The 20,762-nt window shown below is 28.5% G+C and overlaps 1 protein-coding gene across 5 annotated transcripts; it reads right to left on the bottom strand.

The window, feature by feature from the left end:
* Positions 1–902: 902 nt before the first annotated feature.
* AP-2alpha (adaptor protein complex 2, subunit alpha) lies at positions 903–20,555 on the bottom strand. Of its 5 annotated transcripts, none has more exons than XM_065501739.1 (11): positions 20,480–20,555; positions 16,204–16,871; positions 7,630–7,841; positions 7,362–7,555; positions 6,629–7,292; positions 6,373–6,560; positions 5,674–6,303; positions 5,323–5,599; positions 4,610–4,893; positions 1,442–1,646; positions 903–1,362 (listed from the first exon to the last, which is right to left on the bottom strand). In XM_065501739.1, exons 2-11 carry the CDS (start codon positions 16,265–16,267, stop codon positions 1,285–1,287), a joined length of 2,796 nt encoding a protein of 931 aa, XP_065357811.1. In that variant the 5' UTR covers positions 16,268–16,871; positions 20,480–20,555; the 3' UTR covers positions 903–1,284. The 5 variants fall into 5 exon arrangements, with proteins under 5 accessions (XP_065357811.1, XP_065357809.1, XP_065357810.1 ...); XM_065501737.1 differs by having other exon boundaries at positions 20,275–20,523; XM_065501738.1 differs by having other exon boundaries at positions 20,259–20,523.
* Between the last annotated feature and the right edge of the window lie 207 nt (positions 20,556–20,762).

Raw genomic sequence — 20,762 nt, forward strand, 5'->3', positions numbered from 1 at the left:
AGTATTGCATAGACTTTTCATCACCTTACTCATAATCATATTTTTAATTTATCAAAGATTTGTAAAACTTTTATAAATTTAAAAATTCATTGTGAATATAGGGATTGAAAAGGAGTTGTTTTTTTAATGTTTGAAAAAGAATTAAAAACAGGATTCAATTGAAAAGTTTATATTTTTAACAATTTCAAATTCTTTTAAATCTTTCTCAAACATTTTTAAAACTTAATTTCATTATCGAATTTCTTCTAAACACTTTAACTGCTTGTTTTTGTTTATTAATTCTTAAAGTTTTGAGCTTAAAATGTAGGTAGTTTTAATCATTTATGACTTTTTTCCAGTTTTGTTTATCAGAGTTGTTCATGCTTTCTGTCTGTCTGTGGCGGAGAGTTTTCAAAACACGTATGTATGTATGTATTTGGAAATATATAAAGTTTATTTAGTTTGTATTTGTTGGTTTAGTTTTCCTATATAAGATAGTCTTGATGTAAATTCTTTGAATTAACATTTGTTTAAAAACAATGCGTTATTTATTTAGTTTTATTTATGTTAAATGGTTGTTAAAGAAATCTCTGTATTTTTAAGGTTATTTGAAATTAAAGTTAACTTTAATTTTATTTAACATATATTATATATTTTTTACAATATTTATATTTTAAATGATCTTATTTATGTTGGTTTCTTTTTCATATTTATATAATAATATAGTATAGTGTAGTGTAGAGTTTTACATTTCGAGGAATTTTTTGTTTTGTTTGTTGTTGGTTTTCATTTGTTTTGTATTTGAAATAATGATATATTTTCATTGCAATTGGTAATTATTTATACGAATTTGAGTTTAAAGTTGTAGGGCATAGTAGTAATCGTAATAGTGTTTAACAGGATCTGGGTGTTAATTAGAAATGTTTTTAATTATTAAGGATTGTGCTATAATTCAGGTTTTATTTTTTTCGGACTGTATTTTTTTTTTTGTTTTGTTTTTCTTTTAAAGGAAAATCTATAATTTTGAAATATAAATCTTTGTCATCGAAAATGAATGCAAGCTTTTTTTTGTATGTAAGTATAATTATTATAATTAATATTATTAAAATTGTTATTTATACCTTTTTGTTTAACTACTTGTTTTTTCTTTAAATTTGTTTAATGATTTATTGTTGTTCTTGCTTGGTTTTTTTTGTTATTAATATTTAATTAATAGAAATGTCGTTGCATTTTCCCCTCTTGTTTGTTTGCTTGTCTCTGCAGTTTTCATTTCTCTAACAATATTTTGCATAAATATTGTGTTTCTTAAAATTGGTCTGAAAGCAAATCGCATATTTCTCGGGTTACACTTTCTTTGCTGGCACGTATTGTCAAACGGAACATCTTTAATAAAAATATGTGCATAAAAAGATTCATATAAGTTCTATATTCAAAAAGTGTGAAAAGTTAATGTGGTACCAACCTGTGCCTGTTTATTGGGCTCTAATCTGAGTAAACAACCCACTTGTTGTGTTTGTGTATGAATGATACCCGCACACACCATATTGTCAGGATTGGGGTCAACACTTTCCAGCAATTGCATACCGAAACCCATGAGTTTGTTGCGAGCACCAGGTAAATCTAACGGCTGTTGAGCTTTAAAGACCTTTTGAGCTCTTTGTTGTTCGCTAAAAGAGAAAAGACAAATAATTTATAATTTCTAGAGTCCCACCGATATCGTGTTTTTTATGTAGAATTAATGCCTAATTCGAAACAAACCGAATATTTTCAAATGTACTATTAATTCCAAACAAATATTAATTATTTTAAAAAGTTATATTTGAGAATACAAAATTTATTTTTTAATACGATTTAGTTTGAAAATGTTCTATATACAATTATATAATTTTTCACAAATAACTTTTCATAAAATAAAAAAAATTAAGTTCACCAAATTAGTTTGATTTGTTGGTTAGAGTCATTTACAAAATCTCGAGGATTTTGAATTTTCGTAATGTGCATCGATTAAAATGATAATTTTGTCCCAATACAAAAGTTTTTTTTGAGATTTTTGTAACATTTATTAATTTTCCAATTTTTTGGTCAGAAAATCAGCGTTTCAACTGGGTTGTCCGTATTTTCATGTTTTAAATTCCCGGGATCCCCAACAAAAATCCAAAGGAATCGGGTAGGGGGAAAATTGGTTAAATTCCCGGGAAATTTGTAAAAACCTCCCTAGTACAATTTTTTGCCAGCTAATTTTTACTGTTATTTTTTCATCTTGAACTGAAAAGTGTTTTGTAGAAATTTAACAATAAAATATGCGTTTTTGCATTTTATTTATTATTGTTATTGTATTTATACTTGTTTCAACTTTAAAATTCCATACAAATTTCAGTTTCATTCAGTATTCGGACAAATTTTGTTTTTTTTTACTTTTGCAATTTAATTTAAAAGAATCGAAATGTGTACGTAATTATCGTTCTAATAAGATATAAAAGACATATATTGGTTAAAAAATTTTAAAGTTATTAAAAAATCGCCAGGCCACTAGAACAAGAAATGTAGGAACAAAATATGTTAATTTTGGTGGTATTTTAGGTCATTACGAAAGTTTTCAGCGGGTACCGTTTCAACATTTCAAACATTTAATTCTTAGGGACACTCTAATATACATATATTGGAAATTTCATGTAAAGTGAACAAATTTTTAAACCGATTTCTTCCGACTTTTTTTGCAAAATCAACAACATTTTTGACTTTTTTTTCAAAATGGGACTTTTTTTCAAACGATCTATCAAAATCAAATTAAAAAACTTTTGACTTTTTTTTTGCAAAATTCAAAACTTTGTTGACTTTTTCAAAAAGCAACCTTTTTTTAATTTTTTATTATTTGGTTGTACAATGTTGATCCAGCCTTTTTAAGGGTTTCTAATTTAATAGTGGCATTTGATCGGTATTGTCACACGCGTAGTTTTTTAAAACACTTAAGAATTTCGAATATATTAAATATATATAACATGCGTAGTTAGTTTCGAAAGAGAAGATTTTCAAATCACATTGTACATAATCAAATTTAAACCACTATTATTGTTATTATTTATTTATATAAAAATGGATGTTTGTATGTGGGTATGTATGGATGTTCCGAATGAACTCAAAAACGGCTGGACCGATTTTGATGAAATTTTCAGGGAATCTTCAGTAAGGTCAGATTTTTGATTTTCGGTCTGTGGGCGGAGGGGCATTATCAAATTTTTATATTATACCGCTAATTCTATCTATATATATAAAAAACGGCTGGACCAATTTTAATGCAATTTTCAGGGAATCTTCAGAAAAGCCCAGCGGTTATCACTGTACAGACAGATTTTTGATATTAGGTGTGTGGGCGGAGAGGTCTGTAAAAATCCAATTTTTACATTATACCGTTAATGCCCTATATTTCATAAAAATGGATGTGTGTATGTATGTTCCGTATGGACTCAAAAATGGCTGGACCGATTTTGATGATATTTTCACGGTGTCTTCAGAGAAGCCTTTTGGGTCAGATTTTAATTTTCGGTCTGTAATACTCTTGCTTATAGGGTCATGAATAAGAAATTTCCATACTGAATTTTTGAATTCATTGGAACCAGCCGAAATGCCACTACATGTATTAACATTGCAGGTTGATTCACCGACTTTGTCCGACAATGTATATTAAAATCGAGATCGATATGCAATATAAAACAGATGTTTTCTAATGGCCAGCAACGCGGACCGGGTTCATCTAGTTTTCTCTAAATATGAATATCCATAAAAGTGTAAATGTTAGGCACCTTTAAGAATATAAACTTAAAATTTTATTCATTCTTAATAACCGAATATTTCAACTGTGGCTTGAGTTGAGTTAAAACAAATTTGGTTATTTCAACTGCCAACTGACTATTTGTTGATAGAACCGAAAAAATCTATGGATATAATAGAATAATTAAATTACCAACAAATTTGACAATCGCAACGAATCTGAAAACTTATAAAGAAATTCCCGACAAACATTTCCCCAAAATTTACCAAAAAAAATATTCACGGGAATTCCCGGGAAGAAATTTTTCCAGCGTAGGAACCCTAGTACATACCCTTACCACTCATGGTGAAAGTTATAATAATATTGTAAACACAGTGACAGCTGTCTCAACAGAAAGTTTTTCCTACGGAAAGAACAGTGGAACTGTTTTGACAATTAATTTGTAATCACGGCAATAGTTTTAGCAAGAAATCGATAGGGAAAAGTCGCTCAGATTGTCAAAAACAAGTGAAATTTTGAGTATTCCAAAGATCTTATGTATAGGTCATCTACTGTACAGTGCCGATATGACACATAATAACTTATTTTTAATACATCAGGATCAAAACCAACTTTTCGACGCCTGAAGATGCAATTTGGAAGGAAACAATAGTCATACACAATTTAAATTTGCTCAAAAATGTTAAATGCGCTTTGGTTTGTCTTTTATCGATGTTCAAATTTTATATATTAACCTCTCATCCAATTTTTACAATATTGGTCTCACAGTAATGCTTATGTAGCCTAGTTTCAATTTTGCTAAAATTGTTTGACTTAACTTCATTCGCTAATTGAAACACAATATTTTTTTTTCACACTTACCCGCTTAAGTTTTTCCATCTAGCAAAGAATGAATCGGCATTCATTTCTGTTGGTTCAAAGAATTTATTTATTGTTAACGGCAGCTTAATGCTGAACTTTTGTTGTACACCATTATAACGGAAATTCACCTCAATTGTGGGAGAATCTAAATAATCTTCTATACATTCGGCGGTCAACAATTGCTGGATTTGGGCGCCAGCTTCTAAGGTGGGCTCAACCGGTTTCATTTGAACATTCAGCTTTAAACCGTTCTCAGCATCCCATTGTAAAACAGGAGTAAAATTCTGGAAGAAAAATAATTTAATAAATTTTCAAAATCTTCCTATATTTTCTTGTAAAAGTATTCACTGAGAATCAGGGATGGGAAATTTTATACGATCGAACTTTTTTTGATAATATCTCATGTTAAAAAGTACAGTGCTTATTTGATGCACTTAAAATAAAAATATTTGTGTATAACACTTTTTTCTATAGACAAATTTGTGTATAACAGATTTTTCTATAGACAATTTTAATTATAATAGATTTTTCTATAGACAATTTAGTGTATAACAGTTTTTTTTATAGAAAATGTGAAATTAAAAAAACGTTACAGCTTTAGTACTCTGGGTCCAAAAAAATAACTACATAATTGAATATTCGATACATATATTTCTTTTTCCATCCCTGCTGAGAATATTGAAAAATTATTCATAATAAGTGTAAAAACTTACCGTTAAGGGTATTTGAGTTTTATTGCCATAGAACAAACCAAGACGTCCCAGATTCTGGCGGAATTCACTTTTAACACCAATTTGTAACATTTCATTTTCGAATAAAACACCATTGTTCTTGAATAGGAACTTTTTGGTATTATATATAGCGGTATTATTGTTGGTGCTGCCATAAATATCGCCTAAAACATCTATTAAAGTGCCGCTATTGTTAGCGGTATTATTGGCTGGTGGAGTACTCAAACCTAATAAATCTGTATTAGCATTGCTGTTTACTCTGCAAACGACAGAAAGTAAATACTCATAAATATTTGTTTTATTTATAAATTAATATAAAATAAATATGCCTACTTGTGATTGGTAGCAGCATGTGTATTATTTTGTACAGCAGCTGGTGCTGGACTCTTCGATTCGCGTATTTCATTTTCTGGTACCCGACCAGGTTTCTTCTTCTTCAACACGGCCAATATGGAACTTTCCCTTTCCGGGAACGAGGGCATTTCTTCCAACACTGTTGCCAGCACATCTGTGGATGCCACAATACTCAATTGTAGGTATTCACTGGCCCGCTGTTGAAGCTCAGCGTCGGCTGAACGTAAATTGCTGTGTTGACGGAATACTTCTTGTATGTTGGTACGTATCTCAGGGAATAGATTTATGAATTTAATGTATGTCGACAGTAAGAGAGCTCTAGTCATTGGTGAACATAAGTGATATTTCGAGTGTAGCAGTTTAAATTGTACCAGGGGAGCAGAACGCGAATCGCCCGCAATTAAATTACCAAATTCGCCCAATATGTAGCCACCGACTTTGACCATATTCTCGTGGCAAGCGGGTGCTTGGAGGGCTTCGAAAACAGTCTTAGCGGCATAACCCTGGACCTCTTCGCGATTGATAACAATTTGTATGACACGATACCATACCTCTTCGGAAACATAATCGCCAGCAATACGTATTAGATTAAGAATGACATCAACATACCTAGAAATATACAAAATTAACTGGTATAAAATATAACATTTCTAAGCAAGCTCTTATTTATCTTCATACCAAGTAAAATCAGTTGCATATTTTTCAGCTAAAATGGCCACTTTAAGTACCATTTCCTCTCGTATGGAATAATCAGCGGTTTCCAAATAATTCAACATTTCCTGTACAATTTCCTCAGCATTACTGCGATCACACATGGCATACAACAGATCCACAGCCATCTGACGCACCGAAACATCTTTTTCCATCTAGTATTTTAAATTTTAAAAATTATCTCTTTAATATGTATAAATAATAATAATACAAATATTCTTACCTTCATTGATAAAATGACAACTTCTTGATGCTTTTTAACTTCTTCGTGTGAGAACTCCGAAGTAGCCAAATGACACATAGATTCCAAAGCCAAATAACGCAAATTGGTCTCACGATTACTCAAGAACTGACCCAGCTGATTACAAGCACGCACCAATAAGTTCGGCTCACTGTCACTATGGATAATGAGATTGATGGCCTCAAATAGCACCGCATTCTTGGCATTTGAATGTTGTACCTTCTTGCTTTTTGGTGGTTCTTGGGCCTTATTCAAAATAGTCTCTAAAGTTTCATTTAAACGGGCTCGTACGCCAGGCTCTTCAGTAACCGGATTGTAGTTTTGTAACAAACGCAAAAGTTTAACGGACAGCCAAGGGGCTGGTACAAAATAATAAGTGTAATCTTGTAAATCTGTGTAACTGGCCGTGACAATGCGTGACAAACGGGAAACGGCTAAATTAACACAACCCTTGTATTCGTCGGGATTGCGTTTAACTAGAGCGTCTATGAGAGAAGTGGCAGCGGTCACCACGCCCATATGTTGATCATTCAATAAGTGAATAATGCGAGAAGTCCACTCGCCACCGGGAATAATATCGGGGCTAGAGCGGAATAAGCGCAAAAGACAAAGAGCAGCTGATTGTTTAACCACATCCATAGTATCTCTAAAAAAGAAAAAAATTCCAGTTTAAATTTAATTTGTTTTGTTATTTATGTTTGTTTGTTTTACTTACCCTGATACCAATAATTTTGGTATTTCATTGGAAAACGATTCAGCCATATCACGACTGCCAATATTGGCAATACACTGTAAGGCCAAATTAACGTGCACGGGATTACGTGATTGCAAATCATTTTTGATTGATTGTATAATCAAACGTATTAAATCGCTATTTGTATTAACCAATACCGATATGAATAAATAGCCCTTTAAAAAACATAGAAAAATTTTAATTATTTAATATTTCAATTCTTAATTTAATTGAAAATAAAAGAACTTACAATTTGCTTTTCTGAATATTTATTCGATGATAGTAAATTAACGGCTTCCATATGACCGAAATCAATATCATGACCCAGTAGAAATATAAATAGCAGCTTACACACATATTTCTTTTTCTGATAACCATCTAACGTTTTGTCACCTTTAAATTTACTGCGTATATTGGCCAATTCTTTATTAATACGTTTAACTTCCGCTTCTTTACTTTTACCTTAAAACAAAATCATACAAAAATATATTTATTATTATAATAACGATTGTTTTACATGTTTGGTTTCTTAGCTAAATGAAAAATCGATACCAATAATTTACTTGTACATTAAACTCCATTTAATAAAACTGAAAACACTGCTAATTTAAGTAGAGTATTATTAGAGACCGAAAATAACCCCTCATTCTATTCAAATTACACAAATTAACACTTATGTTTAGTTATAAAAATAAATCATTCACTGTGGCATTAAATAATTTTTGTTAAATGTTATAGTTTTTTTTTTTTAATGGAATCTAAGTGTGATAATATTTTGCAATGATTAACTTTAATTTTTATACCCTTCACCTTCGTGAGAAGGGTATATGTATATAAGTTTGTCATTCCGTTTGTAATTTCTACATTTTTCATTTCCGACCCTATAAAGTATATTATATATTCTGGATCCTTATAGATAGCGGAGTCGATTAAGCCATGTTCGTCTGTCTGTCTATTGAAATCAATTTTCTGAAGACCAAATCCAAATCTTCAATACATCTGGATTACTAAAGGTAGGGTCACCATGGCAAATATTTGCTCTAAAAAGAGTAACCACTTTTTTTAGAACAAATTTGTATGACGTGTGTTTAGTAGTGTTTGTTAGTGTTTTGTAAGATCAAACAGCATCAAATAAAACTAAATTTTTTGTTTTGAATCGTCCAAAGTAAAATAAGTTTTTGAAATAAAAGAATTCAAATATGTATATTTTATTTAGTGGTTACGTCTTTTTCGTCAAATATTTGTCATGTGTGACCCTACCTTAAGTCATTAATATAGACAATATGGATATACACATCTGCTCAAAATAATAGATACACCTAATTGGAAAAAATTTAAATGGCGGTAACATTGAAAATTTCCTCGCAAGCGTTAAGAATACATCATATTATTAAAATTTCTATCTGGCAATGTCATGTCAGTCAAAAATCTGGCAACTATTTGCTTTCATGTTGATTTTTAAAAACGAATTTATTTGAATTACAAAAAAATATTTGCTCATAAAAATAGATACACATCAGTAATTTGTAATTTGTTTATATACAATTTTTTTTTTGTGCAATTTTTTGTTCCTATTTACGTGAAACAGTAAGTATAATTTAAATTTTAGCAACAATTTTATAAAAAATAGGACTCTTTTGAAGAAAATGGGACGAAATCATCATTGTACCGAAGATGAGAAAAAAATTGTTCAAACGATGAGAAATCAAGGAAAATCATTACGGGAAATAGCAAAGAGCATAGGAAGATCTTTACATTTTGTCCAAAATGCTTTATCTAAAAAACAAAAAAGAGAAACTCGCGGTAGACCAAAGAAAACCAGTCCAGAAACAGATAGGCGGATCGTCCTTATGGTTAAAAAAGACCCTTTCATATCATCGAAAGCTATTTCTGCGGAGCTATGTAACGAAATCAGTCCACAAACAGTTCGTCGTCGTCTTTTACAAGCTAAATTGCCGGGAAGAATTGCCAGAAAAGTGCCACTAATGCGCCAAAAAAATATCAAGACAAGATTAGAATTTGCTAAAGAGCACTTACAATGGTCCGGGTGTGAAGGCGAAAAAAAATGGAGAAATATTTTATGGAGCGACGAAACAAAAATAAATTTGTTTGGAAACGACTGCCAAAGAAATGTACGCCGACCAAAACGAAAAGAATTCCACGTTAAATTTACAAAAAAGACGGTAAAACATGGCGGGGTAAACATAATGGTTTGGGGTTGCTTTTCATGGAATGGTGTTGGTCCGATATTCCGAATAGAAGATACCATGAATGCTAGTGGGTATAGAGACATATTGGAAAACGTAATGCTTCCATATGCATCGGAAAATATGCCATTAATATGGACATTCCAGCAGGACAACGACCCAAAACATAGTTCAAGATTAGTTAAAAACTGGTTCTTGGAGAATAACGTACCTGTTTTAAGCTGGCCCAGCCAATCCCCTGATTTAAACCCAATAGAAAACTTGTGGAGTGAATTAAAGATAAGGCTTTCGAAGGAAGTTTTCAAAAATAAAGACGATTTATGGGAGAAAACGCAAAAAATATGGTACGAGATTCCATTGGAGAAGTGTCAGAACTTGATATCCAGTATGCCCAGAAGAGTGGAGAAAGTTTTACAAAACAAAGGTGGATATACTGGATACTAGCTTTACTTTAATAATAAACTAATTTTTTTAAGATAAAATTTATTAGCTTTTGTTTAATAAGAATTTTTAAAAATGTATCTATTATTATGAGCACCAAATTTTTCGAAATTTAAGAAATTTAATTTACTTTATAATATTTATTATTAATTATGAAATATTTTGTTTTTGTTTTTTACTCTCCTTTTAACTATAAATAAAAATCGACTGAATTTTTTTTATAATTTTACAATATACCATTATTTTTTTTCGTTTTTAAAAAATAAATTTCGGTGTATCTATTATTTTGAGCAGATGTGTATAATGATAGATATTTCAAAGACTAAAACCATAGTAAGTTGGTCCTAAAAATTTTTTAACCCGATTTTTTTCTTCACCAAAAGTTTATTTTCGCTAAATATTAAAAAAACCAAAAAAAAAATTTTAAAATTTAAAAATTAAAATTTAAAAATTAAAATTTAAAAAAAAAAAATTAATTTAAAATTTAAAAAAAAAAAATTTAAAAATTAAAAAAAAAATTTAATTTAAAAAATTAGAAAATATTTTTTCCAAAAAATTAAAAAAACTGCAAAAAAAAAAATGTTGTTTACCTAAAAATATTTAAAATTTTTATTTTGAAGTATAATTTGGTGAAGGGTATATAAGATTCGGCACTGCCGAATATAGCTCTTACTTTTTTATTATGAGAACAAATTATCAAGATACTTTGGCAATTTTGTATTGTAATAGGGGTCGTAGACATTTTTGACTAGACGCTATAATATTATATATAAAACTAGTTGATCGCCCCGGCTTCCCCCGGTGGCATTTACTAATGTAAGTTCCTCAAGTTTCTCCAACCCACATACACCTGCCTGTTCTTATTTATTTGCAAATAAAATATCTAAATTTGTACTGCATACTTTAGGGATATTTTTTATTACTCACAAAAAAAGAATTTCCGAGTTTTACCCGGAATTTTTGAATTTTTTTTCCTTTACAAACCATCTCCTGAAAATTTCGAATCGAATAAAAAATCAGCCAAATCGCTCCAGCCGTTCTTACGTGATGACATTACATACATGGACCATTTCATTTTTATATATGTATATAGATAGAAGAGAATTTATTTATAAGTGTTAATACAGCGTTATTGTATGGATTGTTAAAATGTAAAATATGTCAGATATTATCCTTTCTTTAAAAAAAAATAAATAAAACTTTTTCAAAAAAATCCAATAAGGACTTTCAAAAGAATAGCAAAAGATCTGAAGGTTCAGCGTTACACTGTTTCAAAAGCAATTAAACAGTATACGGAAGACTTGAACATTGAAAGTCAAAACAAGTCAAACAACTCTTTCGAAGAACACCGAACAATTCTATCAGAAAGGCAGTTCGTAATGTTAAATGCTCTGATTATTTTGTGCACAGTGCCATAGCTAATGCTGGGTTGAAGTCGTTTAAATTCAAAAGATTTTCAGATCGCAATTCGGAAAAGAATTTAGAAACAAAATAACTAGAGAAAAATTTAGTAAAATTTTATAAAAAAAATACACCTGTTGTGTGATGGATAATGAAACTTATGTACTGGCAGACTTTATGTAACTTCCGGACCAAGATTTGTATGTGGCGCATGGACGAGGTAATGTTCGAGAATAATACCGGACAAAAAAACAAACAAAATTCGCCAAGTTTCTTATGTGACAAAAGAAGACAATCATTAGTAAATATACATTAAAGAGTGACTACAAAGATTTCCGTAAAAAGTGAATAAATTTATAAATACGTATAATATGCCAATATTTAAATATTTCTTGAATTTGTTCAATATCTTATATATAAATAGGTCATACGTTTTTTTTGGTACACTTTTAAGTGTGTTATTGTGCTCCAATATTGATGAAACGTATATGGTTTAAATGTTATTTTCTCTAGATACGCACAATATAAAAAATTTCAAAAGTGGTCGAATTTTGACCACCTTGCGATTCTAGTTTAAATAAATTTACGTATTTTTTACGTTCGTTTTGTGATTTCTTTTTAGCATGGAACTTTTTTTTGCAAAATTTTGTATTCAAAGACATTTATGTACCATAAAGATATATTGCGGGAAGAAATTTGTATGGGGGCTAGTAAAATCATCGGTCCATGATTTTACTAGCCCTCATACAAATTTCTTACCATTTTCAACAGAGCTTGTTCTTTTATCATAGGAACAATATTTGCAAAATTGCATACATAATACGTATATGGAAAACATTTTTTAAAAATATTTTTGGAGATTGTCTCACATTTTGGTTTATAACTCTGGTTCTACTGAAACGATTTTGTTAATTTTCATTTAACAAAATATTTATTTTACAAAACATATTAGTCATAGGGAAAGTAATAGCGGAAAAAACACAATCAAAAAAATTACTCAACCACTTAGGTTTTTGACAACTGAGTTAGGTCTTTGACAGGAGAATTTCCGATCTATGTGTATTTATCTAAGGTTTAAGTTATCACTTTCGTAGGAATCTGATGTTTACGGCATACCAGAACTTCTGAGTATGTTTTCAACGTCTACCCCGTTTAACCCCAAAATTTCCATAACAATTCTTTTTTTAAAAAACCTTTGATAAAATAATAATTCCATTAATCATAAAAACTTTAGATTTATTTCACAGCATATTCAATTCTAACTAACAAATTAATCTTAAATATAAACAAATTTGCTTATCTCTTTTCTCGCATTAAAATGTCAATTTGACAGTTTAATTCTTCACATGTAAAGGTCAATGATCACAATAATTTGTAATTTTGTTTAATATAAAATGAAGCTAATATTTAATTTAATAAATTATAAAAGTAGAAACAATTTCTACGCATTTAACTTGCAATAAAAAATTATTTTTTACGTAGATCATAATACAAATATTTCACTATAGATATTTGTACATACATATTTTATTTATACATAACTCGTTGAACCATAAAGTACCAGTTACATGTACAAATCAGTATTTTCCTTTTATTTACTATTATGTACAAGTACATACATACCTAAAGCTTCTATAGTAATATTAAACAAAAATACATGAAAACTCAAATCTAACTACTAGCAGACATCTACTATTAAATTATCATAATTGAATGTTCTAGCGCCAACAATAATAATATTACAAAATTTTGTTTGTGACAGAACAAAAAAAAAAATACAAAACAAAAAAAATATTGGTGTGAAAGGGAAGATGATATTTAAATGTTATAGACACGTATTTGGAAAATACAAATAAAATATTTGACGCCCCTATTATTTAATAAATGTTTAATTCAATTATGATGACATATACAACAATAAGAACATAAAGCTATTGACATTTTAGCACAGCTTAAATGTGGGAGTTAATGTAAAATGTATTGATTTATTTAAATCAATAACACATGTTAAACAAGACATGTTTAAAACAATTGTCAAACATACTGGCAGACTAAGAGGATTTCAACACTTTGCTGTAACTGAGATAGACAGAGATAAACGAGAGGTTTTAAATTTTTTTTTATTAAACTTTAATTCAAGTTTTTCTTTTATTTGAAAAAATAAGAAAATCCATCAAAATAATTATTTTAATTATAAAACTAACATAATGACTTTGCAGTTATGTTTAGTTAGACTGGTCTTGTATTCTCAGATATGGTTTTATACAAAAAATGTTAATTTACAACAAAACAACAAATTATACACAAACAAAATTAATGAGTTTGACGTTATTGCTGATAATTTTTTGTTAATTTTTTTGTATTCTTAAAAAGCTTAAAAAACAAATTCTTACGATAAATATGCATTCGCCTTTATTATTTCATTTAATCACGTTTATTTAACCTGCTCTGTACCGAATTGATATTGCTGTACTTTTAAAGCAAATATTTAAATATTCCGAAGGTATATGTATTTCAATGAAGATTTAATAAATATTGTACCTTTTTATATTATTTTTTTTTATTTTTTTCTTTAGGACATCAAAAGCTAGTATGAACAAAAAGAAGTACTGATTTTTAAAAGTATTTATGATTTTAATTGTGTAAACTTAAGCTAAATAGTATTGGTTTACTAATCGATTTAAATTATAAAATAAATTATACAGAGATGCTTTTCTAATTACGAAATTTGTATTTGTCCCTTAAATTGTTTTTAATGGCAGCCGAGATTTGAGTATAAAGGGTCTTTCTTAAAAGCTTGCCATTTCATTCAGTTTTCAAAACATTCACAAATGATCTTGGATGTGCCTCAGCGAAATGTGTTGGGATAAAAGTATATCGTTTTCCGCTTTCAAAAATGTATTTAAATAATTTTTAAACTCTATCACTTTAATATTGTAAGCTGACAAAACTCTTTTATATCTATTAGAAATTTTTTGCTAATAAAAATTGGTGGAACAAAAGTTTTATGAAATTTTGAAGTAGTCCTAAAAATTTTTGAATTTCATAACTTTCACCAAAATGTTGGCTTAAAAATTTAGCACCTTATAACATTTTACCGGATGTTGATTGAGTAATTATACATATAACAATATTGCTCCTCCATATCTGCTGAGCAGTTATTTTATACAAATCTAAATCGAAAAAACTTTCGTTCGTTTCAATAGAGAGATATAAATAAATCTCTCCACTTAGGTTTTTGACAACTGAGTTAGGATTGAAATTAGCACCTAGTCCATAATCGGTTAAAAATTTGTTTCCACTTTCAAGTCACATTAAAATTATATTTTTATTCAAAAGATTGAAGAAGTTCGACTAAGTTAAATCTGGGGAAAAAATAGTCACCCCTATCGCGAATCAATATTTCACATGAAATATGTTCCCATTTTTCGTTCATAAACTTTGTTCACGTGAAAAAATTCCCCATGTTGTGAAATTTTTAGATGAAATTTTGTAAACAATAAACAGCTGCTACGAACAAAATCAACTATTGTGAATGAAAAGTTTAGGGGAATATCACGATAGCAATTTTCCCTTCGAGGGAAATAAATATTTCATGGGAACATAAATTTCACATGTTTTTCACGATAGGGGTGAGTATTTCGTTTTAAAAGTAGTCGAAAAATTTCCTATTTTAAATAAAAAATATTGTAATTCTACTTTGTCAAACGATTATCTTTTCTTAGAACCCAAAAATCGATAGGGATACCCCGGAAGCCTACTTGGTAGTGCGATAGCTTTCATTTGGTCGTGACAACTAATCTGAATACTGTAACTTTAAGAAGGATTTTCAGCTCAGCGACAGCTGTAACAACCGAAATTATTTCAAAATAGTTATTTTAATTGATATATTGTTTTAACTAAAAATATGTTGTAATTTTTACACTTAGATTTGTGGACAAGTTATTTTCAGTAATTTTTATTATATTTTCTGGATCACTGGCAATATCTATTATTTTACTAATTTTAATGTATATTTTGTCTATTGTATTGTTATATTTATTTTCCGGATCTACTTTGATAAATATTATGCCATTTCAAATTGTATTTCAGAAACATCTAAAATATGATCAGAATTTCTGAAACTCAATTGGAAATTTTTGAAATATCTTATATATAAATAGGCCACACGTTTTTTTGTGTATGTTATTGTCCACCAATTTTGATGAAACATATATGGTTTAAAAGGTTTTTTTTCTCTAGATATGCACAATACAAAAAAATATTTCAAAATTCTTTCCATAAAAGTGGTAAAAAGCGTTTTAAAAGTGGTCGAATTTCGGCCACCAGGCGATCCTAGTGTATAATTAAAAATGTCTGAAATACAATTAGTAACAAGGCATATTAACAAGGTGAGTGCAAAAAATCAGCTGTTTCTTAATTCGCCGTGGTTTAATGTAGATGTTCTGTCAAACTATGTTTTTGTTTACATTTGTTATTGTAAATAACATAGTAATATTTTAATTCGCTAACATTCTACATTTTAACAAAAACAAAATGTCTGTTGTTTTTGCATTGTTGTATTTGTTGCCCGGACGCAATCACCTTGTTAATTCGCCTTGATTAGTAACTTCTAAAATACAATTGGAAATGGTGTAGTAATCGTTGGTTAAACTTCAACTAAATTTATTTCATAAGTTAAACCAGGTTTAACTAACGAATAGAAAACTAGCCCTTAATAACATAAATTTTAAAAATAATTAGTAATACATATTTATATACAAAAATTTACTTACAGTTTCTTATGTCCGATATAAAAACCGCCAGACCACGCATACCATCTCCCCTAACAGGTGCCATTGTTGTTAGTTTATTAATTTTTAAGATTTAACAAAAAACCGCTTTAGAAGAAAACAAACGTACACACTCGAAAACTTATTGCTTGTAGAGATTTGTTGTTTCTTCTTTTTTTGTTGTTGTTCGTTTAAACTCTCCTTGTTTAGGGGAGAGTTTAACTGATTTAAATTAATCACAAGATACGTCTACACTAGAGTAAGAAGAGACGCAGACGTTTAATAATCAAATTTAAAATATTGTTGCAATCAATGTTTGTTTCTGACAGCAAGCAAGCGAACAGCAACAGCAGCAGTAGTATAGCAGTGACAGCACCACCAATAGAACAATATAATAAAAGCAACAAGTTGTTTTTATTTTTTTTTTTTTTTACACAATCTTTTGCTTAGCAAATGTGTGTTAGTATAGGTATGTATGTGTATGTACTTGTGTGTCTTTTTTTTCCAAACCGGCAAAACACCAGTATAGATTAATATTAATCACTGGTATTCAATGGTTTTTTATTTAAAATTATAGAGAGTTGTGGTGTTCGTCGTCAGACCTGCATAAAAGAGGTGGTGGCGGTGTTGTTTCAACGGTAGATAAGATAGCGTTTTATATTTAAGATGACCTGTTGATTAAACAAACAAAAATAAACAACAAATTGTATTAGATCAAGGAAAATGCATTAGAAAATAAAATTACATAAATTTAAAAAGTTCATTGAACAGACTTGAAAGATTTTTATAGAAACCTTTTACTAAACTTCAGTTGTAATGTAAATAATAACAATTATTCAAATTCACACTTATTAAATTTTTATTAACTCATTTCCAACTTTTAGATAAAAACACTTTTTCATAGTTAACTATTTAAAACTTTTTAAACTACAAAGCAGAATTTTAATTTCTCTGTGTTTATTATTAATTTTTAAATTATTTATTTATATGTAAATTAAAATCCAAAATGAGCAATTATTTGAAATTTTATTTGACCTAGAGGCGTTGTTTGTTCTGAACTGATGATTTTTTTTATGCTTTATTTTGTTTCATTTCGTTTTTATCATTATTTTTTTGTTTAAATGGATTTAAAAAAAATAAAATACATACATTTGTATGTACTAGTATGAATATATATAGAAAAAAGCAAGCAACCAAATCTCTATAACAGAATTTTTCATTTAAAATTTCTTATCACTTGCTGCATGAATGGCGCAAACGAATACAACAAAAATATTTACGCTGTAGAAATCATAAGCAACAAAGAAATTTACAAAAGAAATAACAGAATGACGAGAAATTGGATGTGGACGTTAGTTAGTTACTTTAAATTGAATCAAGTGATTTATTTTATTTCTTTTAACAAAACCAATTCATGTTACAGAGTACATCATATACACATAGTGTAAATGTTAAATTAATGTAAAGGAATTGTTTTTTTTTCATATTTTCTGTTGATGTCATTGTTGCGAGGGTGGTACCAAAATCTAAGCGGAATGTTCCCCCGTATGGATGTTTTATAGATATGTTAGATATACATGTACTTTCTAGATAACTAATAAAAATCAGCAAATATATCAATCGAATATTTCCGAAATTTAATTTCACTCAACGTAATTTTACAAACTAATTTTCTTTTTGATACCTACATAGTATTTAAGATTTCATAAAGTTATTACTTTACGTTCACTTTCACACAATTTCAAATACCGTAAAAAATTTCCAAAAAAATAATAATAATCTTTATAAAATTCCATTTTTCTTAATTCATTTTATAAAAAACTAAAAACCAAACATTTTGGAATGTACATCAAATACATTTTTCAGTTAAACGTTAGCTTAACTACATTAATTGTAAACTCAAAAAACTCAATACATAATTGAAAACTCAAAAAAATATAATGGACGCGCTCGATTTTTTGTTAACCAAATTTTATGTATTTCCATCAGAAAAATTTTCTTTCAAACCGGTAAAATGGTTGGATCAACATTTTACAAACAAATATATTTTTTGTATACTTCTTTTAAAACGCTGGTAAAAGTATATTATTTGTTTTAATTTGATTTTCTGAAATTTTTCCGAATTTTTTCTCAACACAGGCAGCTACAATTTATTTCTTCTTAATCATAAATTACTCAATCAGGCCTGTCACAGTATTTCATACCGATCGAAAGTGTAACGTAAACACACATTTCCTTCGGAATGAAAACACTTTCAGCTTTCAAAGTGGAATTGATATTTTTTTGTATTTATTTGTTTTTCTAAAAATTTTAATCAATTTCTGTACCAAAAACTTCAATTATGTTTTAATATAAAAAACACTGTTAAATTAAAATCAGAAATACAGAATTAATAAATATATATTTGGAATTAAAAATTACACGGAATCCAAAGAACCTAAAACGAAATCGATCGGAATAAAAACTACGGAATTGAAACCATTCCGAACAAAATTGTCACACATTTTGTTCGACCTGAATGTTTTGATAACTAAATGTGACATTTTCTGACTTTATGATTATATTCAAATATGTAATATCATTTGAATTAAGCTAAAATAGGTAGTTTTTTCTGAATAGTATTATAGAAAAAAATGCAGAGATTTTTTAATCATTAATGGAGAATTTAGTGGATTCAGCGCAAATCAATGCTATGGATTGTCTAATAATTTGAAATACCATGCAAGGCTTTTTTATGCAGACACTGACTGACTTTCACTAAAGACTATTTATAAATCAAATGTACTACATATCCTCAACAAATATGCAAATATCCCTAGTTAAGACTAAAGTAATGGTAATCAGAGCATTTGAGGTTTTTTAAAATTCCTATTTGTAAAAAATTAGTCAGTCCGATTTTGAAGTTTGCGCGGTATGCAGTTTAGGTAACGATATGTTTTTCAAATCTTGCAAACAAAACACAACAAATACAAGTTACGTTATAGAAAATATATGATTTTAGATAGGTACATATGTATTAAAAAATATGTAAAATTAATTTTTCACAATGATCCCATCATCTGTAAATTACAGACATAAATTATTAATCACCTAGATTGAGTTGGCAGACACTAAAGGGTACAGGTCAAATTTAAGCAAAAATAAAATCAATAAATAAAATCAATTAAATACTATGTATTTTTATAGCTTTTTTGTGGGATGATAATTCGTTTCCCCTTTTTTAAATATATTTTGCCCTTTACTGGTATACAACTCTGTTCAATCATCACATCATGTAAAACAACTCTGTCTCAAATAACAAAAAAAAACAATTAACACCATAAAACAAATATACAAAAAAATAAGAAAAATATTAATTAAAATACATTATATAAATATAATTTTTTACTAAAAAATAAACTATGTAAAATATTAACATGTAAATAACTTGGTCTCATTTTATGTTTTACCGGCATCCCAAACTTAATATTTATATTAAAAAAAAAAACAAATATTTAAATTTCAATTGTGATTGCATTTGTTTTTGCTCATTCTTCTTTTACACTAGTTACGTTCGTTACTTTTCAATCATAAAATAGTATGTCAAATAACGCAGTCTACGTCATGAAAAATAACATAGCAATAACATGTCCACTAAAAAAGTGGACAGCACAACAAAGATGACGAACACACAAAGTCAAAGAAATTAACTAAACACCAATTATAACCATTTAAAGAGTAGTATTAACTTTTAACACAATAATATGTGAACTTTACACATTTTTTTTTACAAATTGTCTATTTTTTATATGCCTATAACAAAAAAAATACAACTTTGAAAATGCATAGTTTTCTTTTTGCCAAAAATATTCATATACATAGCATTTGTCTATTGATTTTACCACAATTTCGTTAATTTATTTTTTTTTCTTTCAACAAACTTTTGAACTTTATTACAGTTTTTGCAAAAATTCCATGGCCTCTTTTTAATTGAATGTAATAACAAGGAACCCTCGTCTTCCGCGAAATTGTGATTTTCACTGTTTTTTTTTCATGTACATGTATACTTTGCCTTTTACCGTTTTTGTGTAATACCTCGAGATGGGCGTTGCAATTTCCTATATATTTTAACGTTTTATTTATTTAATTATTTGGCCACGATTCATTTATGTTTTATATTCGTTTTTTAACACTTTGCTTGCTAAATTTGTGTATAAAATATTTATTTTCTTGTAATTATTTTGCTTGAAAATCCTTTACACAGCATACAGCGAAAAATTTTATTGATTTTTCTTCTTACGTTTGACTTTTTCCCCACTCGTACAACACATACGAACGCAGAGTGACAAGTCAAAGTAATTTTTTTTATTTTAAACTAGACACATAAATGTAATTTTTGGTAGTATTTTTTAATGCTATTTTTCCAGCTATGTAATAGGGAATACCGGCTATATAATATATAGTATAGATGGATGACGGATGTTTACACAAAGCTGATTACATATTGATTTAAATTTATTTATCATTCCCCTTATTTTTAATTTTATACTACAGATAGATACTTTATTTGTAACATTTGATTG

Source organism: Calliphora vicina, chromosome 2 (genome assembly GCF_958450345.1).
Source record: "Calliphora vicina chromosome 2, idCalVici1.1, whole genome shotgun sequence".
NCBI classification, from domain to species: Eukaryota; Metazoa; Arthropoda; class Insecta; order Diptera; family Calliphoridae; genus Calliphora; species Calliphora vicina.

Coding starts and splice junctions, on each gene's coding strand:
- AP-2alpha (XM_065501739.1), bottom strand. CDS start 16,267: ATGGCACCTGTTAGGGGAGATGGTATGCGTGGTCTGGCGGTTTTTATA. Junction 6,304..6,372: donor TATGCAACTGATTTTACTTG/GTATGAAGATAA, acceptor GTATATTTCTAG/GTATGTTGATGTCATTCTTA. Junction 1,363..1,441: donor AGCCCAATAAACAGGCACAG/GTTGGTACCACA, acceptor TTTTTATTAAAG/ATGTTCCGTTTGACAATACG.